The sequence below is a fragment of the Lithobates pipiens genome, unplaced genomic scaffold (assembly GCF_037356315.1).
Source record: "Lithobates pipiens isolate NorthernLeopardFrog02 unplaced genomic scaffold, aLitPip1_a1.2 Scaffold_13, whole genome shotgun sequence".
NCBI classification, from domain to species: domain Eukaryota; kingdom Metazoa; phylum Chordata; class Amphibia; order Anura; family Ranidae; genus Lithobates; species Lithobates pipiens.
Window position 1 is genome coordinate 543950886 of NW_027507718.1, and position 16292 is coordinate 543967177.

The 16292-nt window shown below is 43.1% G+C and overlaps 1 protein-coding gene across 4 annotated transcripts in view; it reads left to right on the top strand.

The window, feature by feature from the left end:
- LOC143975794 (PC-esterase domain-containing protein 1A-like) overlaps positions 1-16292 on the top strand; it is a gene marked incomplete at its 3' end in the record, with an annotated part of 66269 nt that overhangs the window by 18232 nt on the left and 31745 nt on the right. For all 4 annotated transcript variants that reach the window (XM_077478328.1, XM_077478329.1, XM_077478330.1 and 1 more), the window contains 3 exon segments: positions 7146-7378; positions 11134-11275; positions 14609-14849. In XM_077478328.1, coding sequence (XP_077334454.1) covers positions 7146-7378; positions 11134-11275; positions 14609-14849 — 616 coding nt within the window.

Genomic DNA, 16292 nt, shown 5'->3' on the forward strand with positions numbered 1-16292 from the left:
CCACCATATAGTTTCATAGTTAGCTAGGTTGAATAAAGACACCAGTCCATCCAGTTCAACCTCAGTGAGCGTCTACAATTGTCCCTATCCCTGTACATTACACACTCGCATCACTCCCTACCCTCAAGGAGCCCACAATCCAAGGTCCCCATTCATATACTAGGGCCAATTTTTGGACAGAAGCCAATTAACCTACCTGCATGTCTTTGGAGTGTGGGAGGAAACCGGAGTACCTGGAGGAAACCCACACAGGCACAGGGAGAACATGCAAACTCCAGGCAGGTAGTGTCGTGGTTGGGATTTGAACCAGCGGTGAGAGTGCTAACCACTACACCACTGTGCTGCCCATATGAACTAGTCCTTACAGGTACAGTGCCTTGCGAAAGTATTCGGCCCCCTTGAACTTTTCAACCTTTTGCCACATTTCAGGTTTCAAACATAAAGATATAAAATTATAATTATAGATTATATTATAGATTATAGAATTAATTATAGAATCACCAACAAGTGGGACACAATTGTGAAGTGGAACGAAATCTATTGGATATTTTAAACTTTTTTAGCAAATAAAAAACTGAAAAGTGGTACGTGCAAAATTATTCGGCCCCTTTACTTTCAGTGCAGCAAACTCCCTCCAGAAGTTCAGCGAGGATCTCTGAATGATCCAATGTTGTCCTAAATGACTGATGGTGATAAATAGAATCCACCTGTGTGTAATCAAGTCTCTGTATAAATACACCTGCTCTGTGATAGTCTCAGGGTTCTGTTGAAAGCACAGAGAGCATCATGAAGACCAAGGAACACACCAGGCAGGTCCGTAATACTGTTGTGGAGCAGTTTAAAGCCGGATTTGGATACAAAAATATTTCCCAAGCTTTAAACATCCCAAGGAGCACTGTGCAAGCGATCATTTTGAAATGGAAGGAGTATCAGACCACTGCAAATCTACCAAGACCTGGCCGTCCCTCTAAACTTTCAGCTCAGACAAGGAGAAGACTGATCAGAGATGTAGCCAAGAGGCCCATGATCACTCTGGATGAACTGCAGAGAACTACAGCTGAGGTGGGAGAGTCTGTCCATAGGACAACAATCAGTCGTACACTGCACAAATCTGCCCTTTATGGAAGAGTGGCAAGAAGAAAGCCATTTCTCAAAGATATCCATAAAAAGTCTCGTCTAAAGTTTGCCACAAGCCACCTGGGAGACACACCAAACATGTGGAAGAAGGTGCTCTGGTCAGATGAAACCAAAATCAAACTTTTTGCCCACAATGCAAAACGATATGTTTGGCGTAAAAGCAACACAGCTCATCACCCTCAACACACCATCCCCACTGTCACACATGGTGGTGGCAGCATCATGGTTTGGGCCTGCTTTTCTTCAGCAGGGACAGGGAAGATGGTTAAAATTGAGGGGAAGATGGATGCAGCCAAATACAGGACCATTCTGGATGAAAACCTGTTGGAGTCTGCAAAAGACCTGAAACTCGGACGGAGATTTATCTTCCAACAAGACAATGATCCCAAACATACAGCAAACTCTACAAAGGAATGCTTCACAAATAAACGTATCCAGGTGTTAGAATGGCCAAGTCAAAGTCCAGACCTGAATCCAATCGAGAATCTGTGGAAAGAGCTGAAAACTGCTGTTCACAAACGCTCTCCATCCAACCTCACTGAGCTCCAGCTGTTTTGCAAGGAAGAATGGGCAAGAATTTCAGTCTCTCGATGTGCAAAACTGATAGAGACACCCCAAGCGACTTGCAGCTGTAATCGCAGCAAAAAGGTGGCTCTACAAAGTATTAACGCAAGGGGGGACCAATCATTTTGCACGCCCCACTTTTCATTTTTTTTATTAGTTTAAAAAAGTTTCAAAAATCCAATAGATTTCGTTCCACTTCACAATCGTGTCCCACTTGTTGGTGATTCTTCACAAAAAAATAAAAATTTTATATCTTTATGTTTGAAGCCTGAAATGTGGCAAAAGGTTGAAAAGTTCAAGGGGGCCGAATACTTTCGCAAGGCGCTGTACTCCTTTATGGGATTTTATTTATTTTTTTTAGATTTTTTTTTTTATTTTTATTTTTTTATTTAGTATCTTCCAGTGTTCAGTCATTCCTACATTGTAGGTGCTTCTTTCCCCCTAATAACTTCAACATATAATGCCGTTTGATGGTTCTCCACGCCTAACTCACTTTTATGGTCTCGGATCCTCCAGCCACAAGTAACCACCTTGCTGTCCAGCTTGCACAGATGTTGTCTGAAGACTTACAAGCTGTCCTTGCCTCGTATTGGTTTTCTCCAGTATGGTCTCCCCTTCCTCTCTCCATACCTTCTCCTTCCAGTCAGTGCCGTTGGCTGGCTGCATGGACTCAAGGGGGCTTCCACCACTTTTTCTCCACTGAGCTGAAGAAAACCACGTTCTCCTTGTGCAGCAAACCAAAACTCTTTCTTTTTTTTTATAGTACTTTAGCATTATCCTTGATCGCCAGCACAGGCCCTGCCAGATAGTTTCATCGTTAGGTTGAATAAAGACACCAGTCCATCCAGTTCAACCTGAGTGAGCGTCTACAATTGTCCCCATCCCTGTACATTGCACACTCATGTTGGTCCCTACCCTCAAGGAGCCCACAATCCAAGGTCCCCATTCACAACCTAGGGCCAATTTTGAACAGAAGCCAATTTACCTTCCTGCATGTCTTTGGAGTGTGGGAGGAAACCGGAGTACCTGGAGGAAACCCACACAGGCACAGGGAGAACATGCAAACTCCAGGCAGGTAGTGTCGTGGTTGGGATTTGAACCAGCGGTGAGAGTGCTAACCACTACACCACTGTGCTGCCCATATGAACTAGTCCTTACAGGTACAGTGCCTTGCGAAAGTATTCGGGCCCCCTTGAACTTTTCAACCTTTTGCCACATTTCAGGTTTCAAACATAAAGATATAAAATTATAATTATAGATTATATTATAGATTATAGAATTAATTATAGAATCACCAACAAGTGGGACACAATTGTGAAGTGGAACGAAATCTATTGGATTTTTGAAACTTTTTTAGAAAATAAAAAAACTGAAAAGTGGGGCGTGCAAAATTATTCGGCCCCTTTGCTTTCAGTGCAGCAAACTCCCTCCAGAGTACCCGGAGGAAACCCACACAGGCACAGGGAGAACATGCAAGCTCAAGGCAGGTAGTGTCGTGGTTGGGATTTGAACCAGCGACCCTTCTTACTGCTAGGTGAGAGTGCCAACCACTACACCACTGTGCCGCCCTTAAATGTCAAAGATCAAAGTGGGTTTTTATGGTGGGGCATGGTAGAGGTGAAACAAGGTTGGACTCGGAAGGTAGAGCAGATACAGCCTCTTGCTAACCTGAGGTAACCTCTAAAGACTGGACGGAGACCTTATTGGATCTGTGGGCTGCAGCACACCGCTTGCCAGCATAGGAATTTTTATGGACCTTAATACGTAATGATGAGCGTGTGCACCCTCCGTCACATAACTGCCCCCGGGGCAGCTGCCCCTTCTGCCTACCCCATGCCTACCCCATGCCTCAGCACTGTGTACAGGTTTTTCATTAAAATAATCTTTTTATAATTTCTCCTGGTGAGTGGCATTTCTCCTCGAGGGTCAAGGCTTGTGGTCCTGGATAATGGCAATGGCCCACTTTCTTTATAAAATAGAATATAATAGAATAAATAAAGCAATCAAATGTACTTCACATGCAGTCATATCATTTACAAAGCATAACCCTTAGGAAAAATGGCCCCATGTTGGTTTCTTGTAAGGAGCCAGCTCCACTTGGGGGTCAGTTGAGGGTAAACCTCTCGATCGTCCCATGATCCCGCTACCAGGTTTGTTCAACCCAACACTTTTTTCAAAGGATAACCTTCAAATAAGAGAAGCCTTCATTATGGGGATCATTAACCACTTCAATACCAGGCACGTTTGCCCCTTCCTGCCCAGGACAGCTTTCAGCTCTGTCACAATTTGAATGACAATTGCGCGGTCATGCTACACTGTACCCAAACTAATTTTTTAAGATTTACTTCCCACAAATAGAGCTTTCTTTTGGTGGTATTTAATCGCCTCTGGGGTTTTTATTTTTTGCTAAACAAACTAAAAAAATCTTTTTTTTTTTTCCTTAGTTTGTCATAAGTTTATTTTTTTTCCCCTTCACTGATGGGCACTGATAATGTGGCACTGAGATGCAGAACTGATGGGCACCAATAGGCGGCACTGAGATGCAGAACTGATGGGCACCAATAGGCGGCACTGATGGGCACCAATAGGCAGCACGGATATGTTGCACTGAGGGGCACTGATGAGTTGGTACTGATATGTAGAATTGATGGGTGGCACTGTGGTGGGCACCGGCAGACTTTATTATTGGGGCACGGATTGGCAATCTAATCGGGCTGTTCTGATAATCAATATGCTGATTATCAGCACAGACCCCCCCCCCCTCCCCGACAGGGGGAGATGCTGATCGGCACTTCCTGTCAGCGTGAAGCGAGGAAAGACGTTTACCGGCACTTCCTGGTTCACGCGATGATCAGCTGTGATTGGTCACAGCTGCTCACGTGCTAAGAAGCCTGACAGATTCTCCTTATCACGATTGGAGATGCAGCTTGTCAGACTGACACGGTGCGCTGAGTGCCACAGTGGGCACACGCCGGCATGTTATCCTGCTGGACATCATACGACGCCCAGTCAGGATAGCAGAACCACTTCCCGGCCGTCAGTCTGCTATAGGCCGGGCGGGAAGTGGTTAAGGGTAAACCTCTTGGTCGTCCCATGATCCTGTAAAGCCGCGTACACACGGTCGGAGTATCCGTCGGAATGCGTCTTATCGGACCGTGTCGTCAGATAATCCGACTGTGTGTGGTCTGCATCAGACTGATTCCATCCGAATCTCCGTCTGACCCAATTTTCCAACATGTTGGAAATATTTCCCGACCAACTGGGCTGGTCGGACGTAATCCGATCATGTGTAGAGAATTTTGATCGGACAAAGTGCCACGCATGCTCAGATCAAATTCCTACATCAAAGCTATTGGCTACTAGCCTGAATGTAGTCCCATCGTAACAAAATTACGTCATCACGTTCTGAAAGATCCGATTTTTCAACAACTTAGTCCGACCGTGTGTATGCAACAGTTTCGGACACAATCTGTCAGACTAAATCTGACGGACAAAATCCGACGGATTTGGTTGGCAGAATCTCCGACCGTGTGTACAGGGGCTTAGAAGGTTCCTTCAGTCCAACGCTTTCAAAGAAGAACCTTCAAAAAAGGAGAAACCTACATTATGGGCTGATCCTGCTAACAGGTTCCTTCAACCCAACGCTTTCAAAGGATAACCTTCAAAAGGAGAATCCATCATGGGGATCACTAAAGATTAACCTTTTGGTCGTCCTGTGGTCCCGATACCAGTTTCCTTCAATCCAACACTTTCAGAGGATAACTTTCGAAAGGAGAAACTTTCATTATGGAGATCACTAAGGGTAAACCACTTGGTCATACCGTGATCCTGCTACCAGGTTCCTGCAACCCAACGCTTTCAAAGGATAACCTTTGAAAGAAGAAACCTTTTTCGGGGATCATCGGATGTCAGAGACGCTATTCCTTAGTGACTGGATTGTAGTGTGATTACTTGTGGTTTGAGGACCTGGGACTACAGGAGTTGAAGATCTGAGGTTCCTGCATCTGAGGTTGGATCTAGTCAAAGCCCTGCAACAAGGGGCTTAATCTAGCATGTGGTTCCATGGAACCCCAGGGTTCCTCCAGAGTTTGCTAGGGGTTTCTTGAACAGTGAGTAATTTCTGCCTCTCAGATAAGTTCCCACTGACACCATTGATCTTTTTAGCTATCTGTAAGGGGGTAATTCTTCCCAATGACCACAAGTGTAAGGACCATTCTTCCCAATGACCACAAGTGTAAGGACCATTCTTCCCAATGACCACAAGTGTGAGGACCATTCTTCCCAATGACCACAAGTGTAAGGACCATTCTTCCCAATGACCACAAGTGTAAGGACCCTTCTTCCCAATGACCACAAGTGTAAGGACCATTCTTCCCACTGACCACAAGTGTAAGGACCATTCTTCCCACTGACCACAAGTGTAAGGACCATTCTTCCCAATGACCACAAGTGTGAGGACCATTCTTCCCAATGACCACAAGTGTGAGGACCATTCTTCCCAATGACCACAAGTGTAAGGACCATTCTTCCCAATGACCACAAGTGTAAGGACCATTCTTCCCAATGACCACAAGTGTAAGGACCCTTCTTCCCAATGACCACAAGTGTAAGGACCATTCTTCCCACTGACCACAAGTGTGAGGACCATTCTTCCCAATGACCACAAGTGTAAGGACCATTCTTCCCACTGACCACAAGTGTGAGGACCATTCTTCCCACTGACCACAAGTGTGAGGACCATTCTTCCCACTGACCACAAGTGTGAGGACCATTCTTCCCACTGACCACAAGTGTGAGGACCATTCTTCCCACTGACCACAAGTGTAAGGACCATTCTTCCCACTGACCACAAGTGTGAGGACCATTCTTCCCACTGACCACAAGTGTAAGGACCATTCTTCCCACTGACCACAAGTGTAAGGACCATTCTTCCCAATGGCCACAAGTGTAAGGACCATTCTTCCCAATGACCACAAGTGTGAGGACCATTCTTCCCAATGACCACAAGTGTAAGGACCATTCTTCCCACTGACCACAAGTGTAAGGACCATTCTTCCCACTGACCACAAGTGTAAGGACCATTCTTCCCACTGACCATCACACTAGTTGTAGATTCTTGGCAGGGGTTTCCTGAGACTGAAAAGATATTTCAAGGGATCCTCTCTGGAAAAAAAAGTTGAGGAGCTGATCTAGCAGTCAGGAGTAAGTTGAGAGAGTCCATAAAAGATCTGGATTTTTATGTGCTAGTGGCCCCTAGGCTTTTTATTTTTTTTCTTCTTTTTTTTTTTTCTTTATTATGCTTGGCCCCCTTAAGTTCCTCGTGTGTAATGTCTCTCCAATCCCTTTTATTGAACGGTTGTGTAGGGTCGGGGTTGCGTGCTGTGATTTGGTCAGGACACAATCTGTTTACAATTTTCTGAAAGTCCATTTATTTTTCTTTTCAGGGGGAGATTACCTTTGCCAATGACACTCTGGTTGAAGGAGGGAAGCTCTCCGACATGCACAATGGAGTAACCTACCGCGAAGTCCGTCAGTACCGTACCGGCCACCACCTCATAAGGTTCTACTTCTTGACTCGGGCATATTCGGAATACGTAGAGAGTGTGTTGGCTGACTTCAAAGAAGGACCCAAGCCCGATGTCGTCGTCATAAGCTCTTGTATCTGGGACCTTATCAGGTACGCTCCCTTTCCATCCCAGGGAAGACTGCATGTCGCTCTCTAACTTTTCTTTTTTTTTTTTCATTCACCCCCCCAGTCACAGCAGTGCTTGAGCTTCAGGAAAGTGTCCAGGTCTGGGAGGTGCAATCGGTAGAAATTGGGCAGTGTGCATTCCCTCAGTCTCCTCTTCCACAGTAATCACCGTAAATGCAACTTTGTAGTAGGTGAGAGGTAGAATGGGGGGGTTGCCAACCTGTCTACATTAATTTCTGCTTAACCACCTACCGCCCACTAACAGTAGATCTGTTGCTAGCAGGTGGAAGCAGCAGGCTCGGCAACGTACTGGTATGTCGCTGAGGCATGAACCTGTGACTGCTGTGTCCACCAGATCATGGTTATTGGTACCCACCCGGTGTATCATGTGATGGCTATGATTGGTCATAGCCATCACATGGTTACAATGTAAACAAAACAGTCATGAATGGCTTCCATTCTTGACTGATTTGCTTACTATTGAGATGCTGTGATTGACCCACAGCTATCACACGGTACCTGGGCCAATGCCTGCAGCTTGTGCCATGTGATTTTAGCTGTAGCCTATTGCTTATAACAGTGTTATAAGCAATAATGATGTAAGAAAAAAACCCTGATTTCTTTTTTTTTTTTTTTTTTTTTTTTTTTACTACACATACTGTAGCCAGTCAGTATCCCTGATCACCACCACTCATATGATGACACTGTACTGCACTGGAGACAGTAAAAGTAAAAAAATAAAATAAAAACAGAAAAAAAAAAAGCAAACTAAAACTTCAAGGTATTTAAGAGGCATGGCGAGGGTTTTTTTATTTTATTTTTATTTTTGTACTTTCCAAAAGCGGGTCGTTTTGGGGAGTATTTTTACTGTCCTGACATTTCGGGGGCCTCAAGAAATGGAGAGATGGGCCGTCAGTATTATTATAATACAGTATTTATGTAGCACCAACTGTACAGTTACAATACAATTCAATTCAGAGTGGGCCCTGATCATTAGTGCTTACAATCTAGAATGTCAGTGCATCATGATTGATCGATTTTTTTTTTTTTATATATATATATATATATCTCTCTATCTATATCTATATATCTCTCTATCTATATATCTCTCTATCTATATCTATCTATATCTATCTATCTCTCTATCTATATCTATATATCTCTCTATCTATATCTATATATATCTCTCTATCTCTCTATCTATATCTATATATATCTCTCTATCTCTCTATCTATATCTATATATCTCTCTATCTATATATCTCTCTATCTATATCTATCTATATCTATCTATCTCTCTATCTATATCTATATATCTCTCTATCTATATCTATATATATCTATATATCTCTCTATCTATATCTATATATATCTCTCTATCTCTCTATCTATATCTATAGATCTCTCTATCTATATCTATATATCTCTACCATATTTTGTGTACTTAAAGACTAGATAATACACTGATTTTTGGGTTCTTTTTACCAAAGAAATGTAGCAGAATACATTTTGGCCTAAATTTTATGAAGAAAGATTATTTGTTATTCAAAACTGAAAAAAAAAAAAGTTTTTTTTCACAGTTTTTTCGGTATATTTGTTTATATAGCAAAAAAAATAAAATAAAACCCAGTGGTGATCAAATGGCACCAAAAAGAGAGAAAAAAAATAGGAAAAAAATATATATTATAAAAATGTAATTTGGGTACAGTGTTGCATGACTGCACAATTGCCAATTTTAAAGTAGCGCAGTGCCAAAAATGGCAAAAAAAAAAAGTCCTAGTCATGAAGGGGATAAAACCTTCTGGAGGTCAACATTCGTGTTTTTATTGCTCATCTCGAGAAGGAACAAAAAATACCTTTTCCCTAAAATACTTTTTACTTCTTCACCCTTCCTGTTTTTAATAAGGGAAAAAAAAAATAGAATAAAGAGATTTATATATAGATATATATATATTATATATATATATATTATATATATATATATATATATATATATAGTTATATATATATAGTTATATATATATAGTTATATATATATAGTTATATAGGCTTTAAATCCTATATGTCGATATCATATATATGTTTTTTTTTTTTTTAATGTATGTACCTAAATGCTTCGCTTTTGCGTAAAACTCTGGTCAGCTGACGCACGAGATCCCAGGTCTTTATTCTGCCCTGTAGTATAGAAGGGTCCAGACTGCAATGCCCATGTCAATTTCTTGTGACATGAATGCTGCCACTCGCGCCCATCACCCCGTGGGTCCTTAAGTGGTCATGGGTTGGGTTGGTGCAGAGTACAGAGATAGCAGTTTCCAAACACCAGTGAACTACCAGAACAGGCACCACAGAGATATATACTTTCCAACGAGGGGTGTATTTGTACTGTCCTGTCCTGGCATTTTAGGGCCACAACATGGCAGATTCAGGTAGGTTTCGATAGGTTTTTGAAGCAAGTGTGACAGGTGGGAAAACTTTGCCTGTTGTTGGGCCTCTACTCAAGACCCTGGGGGACTTCCCATCCCTTTCATATCTGTTAAGCCCCCGGCAAGACCTCAGGCCCACTCCCCCCTACCCAGCCATTTGCCATGCTAAGTGGTACTTTCATCTATTTTCCAGGGTCACTGGGTGCGATCAAAACTGAAAATGCTGTAGAAGGAAATGGGAGACCAAATTTGGCCCTTAAGGTAGCATTGCCAAAACTTTTTGGTTTCATTCTAGATTTCTTTTCTCAATAATGGCTTTAAGCCTAGACATCTGCTTCGTCTTATTGGTGTTGGTCTTGTTGTTGTTGGTCTTGTTGTTGTTGGTCTTGTTGTTGTTGGTGTTGGTCTTGTTGGTGTTGGTCTTGTTGGTGTTGGTCTTGTTGGTGTTGGTCTTGTTGGTGTTGGTCTTGTTGGTGTTGGTCTTGTTGGTGTTGGTCTTGTTGGTGTTGGTCTTGTTGGTCTTGTTGGTGTTTTCGTCTTGTTGGTGGTCTTGTTGATGTTTTCGTCTTGTTGGTGGTCTTGTTGGTGTTTTTCGTCTTGTTGGTGTTTTTCGTCTTGTTGTTGGTGTTGGTGTTTTTCGTCTTGTTGTTGGTGTTGGTGTTTTTCGTCTTGGTGTTGGTGTTGGTGTTTTTCGTCTTGGTGTTGGTGTTGGTGTTTTTCGTCTTGTTGTTGGTGTTGGTGTTTTTCGTCTTGTTGTTGGTGTTGGTGTTTTTCGTCTTGTTGTTGGTGTTGGTGTTTTTCGTCTTGTTGTTGATGTTGGTGTTTTCGTCTTGTTGTTGATGTTGGTGTTTTCGTCTTGTTGTTGTTGTTGGTGTTGGTGTTTTCGTCTTGTTGTTGGTGTTGGTGTTTTCGTCTTGTTGTTGGTGTTGGTGTTTTCGTCTTGTTGTTGTTGTTGGTGTTGGTGTTTTCGTCTTGTTGTTGGTGTTGGTGTTTTCGTCTTGTTGTTGGTGTTGGTGTTTTCGTCTTGTTGTTGGTGTTGGTGTTTTCGTCTTGTCGGTGTTTTTCGTCTTGTCGGTGTTTTTCGTCTTGTTGTTGTTGGTGTTCGTCGTGTTGGTGTTTTTCGTTGTGTTGGTGTTCACTTTCGGGACCTGGAACCGTCCTTGAGATAAGATTTGCTGATTCCTTGAGTCATGAAAGCAGACATGAAAAGCGACCTACTTTCTATTAGCACCGGGAAAGCGATATAACTGGATAACTATGTATTAGCGGTGAATAAGTTCTCATTGAATGCATTGTTCAGACAGCTCTCATCTGCAGGTATACCTACCAGCCGCTGGAAGTCTACAAAAAAAACCTGGACTGCCTCTTCAGTCGGCTCACCGAGGTGCTGAGCCCCGAATGTCTGGTGATATGGAACATGACCATGCCCGTAGGATTCAAAGCTTCTGAAATGCCACCGGTAACTGCACACAATGCGACATACTGCAGTATTGTGAACCAAATGTAGGATTGTGTGCCGCTCAGACTGTAAGGGGTTCTAGTCCTGTGCCCACCGCTGTGAGTGCTGGCTGGGGAAGGCAATTGTCTTGTGGTCCAAATGTCAATGTGAAACAAAGGATGTATCTCATGGGCCCGCTTATCAACGCAAAGCCCGCTTTAGTAATGTGTGGCAGTCACAGTATGGGCTCCCGCCAGGCCATGCACCAGCGCGTTTTCGATCCACCCCTCAGAGCTTAATTGGGGGGAACCTCATGATTGAGCTCCAAGGGACTGAGAAAAATGCGTTGGGGGTGTGGCCTGGCGGGAGCCCGGTCGGAGACTGCCACACATTACTATATCGGGTTTGCTTTAAACAGGGATGGGATACATCCTTTGTTTCATATTGAAGTACTGCCAACACTCAATACCTGTGTGCCTTCAGTCTTTGTCATTATTATTATTATTATTATTATTATTATTATTATTATTTTTGTATGTTTTTAAATATTGAAAAATACTTTTCCTTAAAGCAAAACTATGGGTACTGTGGTGCCGACTACCTTAGTAAAGAAAAAAAATTGGGCTAACTTTTACTATTATTTATTTTATTTTTTTAAAGCATGAAACTTTTTTTTTTCTGAAAAAAAAAGTCTTCAAAAAATTGCTGCGCAAATACCGTGCGAGATAAAAAGTTGCAACGACCGCCATTGTATTCTCTAGTGTCTTTGCTAAAAAAAAAAAAACATATATAATGTTTGGGGGTTCTATGTAATTTTCTAGCAAAAAAATGATGAATTTTACATGTAGGAGAGAAATGTCAGAATTGGCCTGGGCGTGAAGTGGTTAATTAATTTACATATAACACAGCAAGCCCTGCAGGCGGTACCTATATGCTCCCTGAACACATCACATAGGGTGACTCAACTGCATTTATTGTTAAAGAGTGTATTATACCCCCCACAGGCTGTTTGTCATGGGCCTGCGACCTAACCTCACTGTGTACTAGATGTAAGAGAGACCATGGAGACTTGATCCACCTTCTGTGGAGGTGCCTGAAACTTCACCCCCTACTGGATTGGGGTGGTGGACACCATAAACAGGGTTTTTCAAATCTCACTTACCTGCTGACCCAAAACACTGCTTACTTAATGTATTGGGGGAACTGGAATGGGAAGAATGTACAAGGGGTGGCTGTCATTTTTAGATCTTTTTTTCTGGCACGCAAGCTAGTAATGACCCACTGGATCATGGAGGATCCCCCAGCTCTTAAAGAGTAGATTAAAACGGTGGAGATGATCCGTAAGGGAAAAAAATCTTCCAACATAGGGGTTGCCCCTGGATGCTCGAAAAGTTGCAGGGTCTGTGGTTTTGGACATACTGGGGCTCGCCCTGGTGGATCTGGTCCTGGGCAGGCTACTATCTTGATCACGAGGTGGGGGGAGGCCATGTCCTTCAGGACTCAGGCAGATTGCAAGTTTGAAAATAAGACTATGTAGACAAGGATTGTTCGTCTTGATATGCTGACTGTGTAGAACGACTGGTTTTCATGGTTGTAAAAGTGGTTGTGTAACCTCGGTGTATGTTTACCCTGCATTTTCTCAAGAAACCCTTTTTATGGATAAAAAAAAAAATTAAATCTACAACGCAGAAAAAGTTGGACGGTACCGTGAGGTCCATCATAAATCATCCTTAGGAGTTCAAGTCCTCTGTACGTAGAAAAAGGCAAAACTTCTTAAGATTTGGATGAAGTAGGAAGGTCTCTCACCCAAAGAACAGTGGGTGACCAAAGCTTCTGGTCATATGAAGGTTCTTTTTTCTGCCATCCAACCAGACAGTATTAATCTTGGCATGTATGAGGACCAGGAGGCATTCAAGTGCAAAAATGATCAGCACATCTATAGTCATAAAAGCTGATTATATTACCTGCAGTGTAAGAAACACTAATTTTAACCAGGATTGGGGATTTGTACACTTCATACAGGAGTATTTTTTCATCAAATTGCATATAATTTCAAATTGTTGTGGTAGAATTGGTCTGAGCCCCACATGAGAAGACGGCTGTACATGGTCTGCATTTCTTAATGGTAATTATGATTTACATAAGATGGCAATCAGATGATACCACAAAACTGCAATTCGACAAATGACCTAAGAGTGTCCATTTATGTCTATGTTGTTTTCACCCCTGGATTAATAATTATTTCGCAATTGGTAAAACAGTTACAACCTTCTTTCAAATTCTTCTATAGCTGACACTTATGCAGGCCGTACACGGTCGAATTTCGAACAAATTTTCTCTTCAAAATCAGAAAGTTTGTTTTATTTTTAAATTTTTTTGTGATCTGATTGATTTTCGAAATTCGGCCGACCAAGCCTTCAATGTTGCTACAGAAAAGCTGTGAATCTTCTTTTTCTCTCCGTAAAATTTTTATTTATTTTTTTCTTATTGCATTTCTCGCACGATTCTCCCATCATTGATTAGAAAATCGTTGGTTTTTCAAAAAATTTCCAACATGTCCGATTCCTCAAATTTGATTTCCGCACGAAAATCGGCTGTTGCTGCAGCCCACTAATGGTGCGAAATTTCGTACGAAAATTCTTAGATACGATTTTCGAAAGGACAATTCTTTCGAAATTCGAACCGTGTATGGGCTGGTGTCCTATCATATTGTGTCCCCCCATCGGATAGTGTCCGCTGTGTACTGCGTATGGTGCAGTACACTGTACACACAGATTCCGAAAATAGCCGAAGATGAACGGCGCCTGCGCCGTGAGTCCAGGTTCTAGCCCTGCTGTCCAAGTGGACATAGAGTTAGAATAAAAAAGATCTGAGCGCAGCGAGGTCGAGCCCGAAGCGTGGCGAGCGCAGCGAGGCCGAGCCCGAAGCGTGGCGAGGCCGAGCCCGAAGCGTGGCGAGCGAGGCCGTGCCCGAAGCGTGGCGAGCGCGGCGAGGCCGTGCCCAAAGCGTGGCGAGCCCACGAGGGGCCCTCTAATATCGGCAACCCTATGTCCACTTGGATGGTGGGGCTAGCACCTCCACTCACGGCGCAGGCGCCGTTCATCTTCGAGGATTTTCCGAAGATCCTTCTGCTCTGTACTGCGCAAGCGCTGCGCCTGCGCAGTACGGGGTGGACAGTATCCGATGGTCGGACTGAATATGCCAAAACACCGGCATTAGAATGATTTTTATTGCTTGGGGGCTTGTCCGGGATCTTATTGCTGAAATAGGCGAGAGTGGTAAACGTTTTTATTTTTTTGGTCCCCGACCCCATATTTTGCACCTAAGTTTTTTGACTTTTCTTTCTCTTAACAGTACACAAAGCACAACCTGCGCCGGGATATCATAGAGGGAAACTTCTACAGTGCGACTTTGGCAAACTTTCACAAAATGGACGTGCTCGACATGCACTACCACTTCCGCTTTGACCTGTGCTGCAGGTGTAAAGATGCCGTCCACTGGAACCAGCTGGCCCATCGGAAGTATAGCCAGATCCTGTTGGCACATATCGCTCAAGCCTGGGGCGTGGAGCCCCCGAAGGGAACCAAAATGAAAAGTAAGTCGATTTTCTTCTTTGTTCTCTCGCCCACCCTTCTCTGGATTTAGAGTTGCAGACAGCGAGTTCCATGATGCTACAGAAAGTGTGCCAATTCTGGCTGTGCTGTATATTACATTCTCTGAAACCATCCCACATATTTTAAAGAGTGCATTACTTCATATATTGTGTTTTAAAGTGACATTTGCCTGACTTTTGTGGGACAGTGATGCAACTTACCCCCCTTACTACCCGTTTGGGGTAAGAGTGCGCTATATTAAGATTCCACTCAACTCCAAAATGCCATATGGTGTACTCTGACATTCATCGCAATATTTTCATCCTAGAAGCTACTCGTACTTCTAGGATTTCTGAATTCTAGCCAATGAATGGGCACACTTTTTGTTAATGAACGTTAAACGGGAAACTTGGCTAACAATTATAGATGCATGAATTTTACTTAACTCTACAGGAGTCTCCTTTTTTTTGAGCTTGTGACCCTTTTTAATCCTGCAGTGTAGTCACTGCCGCAGGTTTGGTGACACCATGGAAAGATGTTTTGATGGAACCTTTTTTGTGGTGCAAGCTCCATGGGCCCTTGAGTATTCTCTAGATGCTGTTGGAGCCATGCATGGATTGCTGGGTTTTTGTAATTCTAAAGGTCAGACAGATCTGAAATTTTTAAGCTCTAGGATCGGGGGTTTCCAAACTTTTCAGTACGAGGGCCTTATATATTTTACAATATTTGTGGCCCAAAAAAAAAAATTGAGTGAGTTTTCCTTACGTTAGGGTACTCAGAGCTCCCCTCTTTTGTCACAGCCCCCCCTTACCTCTGGATTCCCATTGCAGCCCCCCTCCCCTTACCTCTGGAGCCCCCCTTACATCAGAGGGTATCCCTTGCTTGGGCAAGGACATCAGCTTTTAGGACCCAGATGGGAGAGGAGACCATAGGCAGCCTCTGCTGACCTGAATCCTTAATTGCTGCACATAGAGGATACACCACTGAGGGCCAGACAAAATCTGATAGGGGGGCCAGATGTGGCCTGCTGGCCATAGTATGGAGACCCCTGCTTTAGGAGAATAAAAGACTAGTAGCCTTCTATATTTCATTTCTGTTAATTGGGATGACCTATATGGGTGAAGATATTTCTTGTACGTGTTTGTATATCCTAAGAATTTCTCCATGTAGATTGCAGCATTTCTCAACAGAAAAAGAAAAAAAAAAGCTTGCATTTCATGTTCCAATGGTTGTGCAGAGACCAATTCTTTCTCATCTGTTGAAGGACACAAACATTCTTAAATCTTCGGTTATACTGGCACCTACTGGATTAGATACTGCCAAACAAAAACTGATCAGCACTTTTGTCTACTGCGTGGCCGCCTTGAGCCTAGCCTTTGGACAGTACTTCATCTGGAACCGCTTAGACATTGTGGGGTGGGCCTGAACGTGACCAATGACACCGG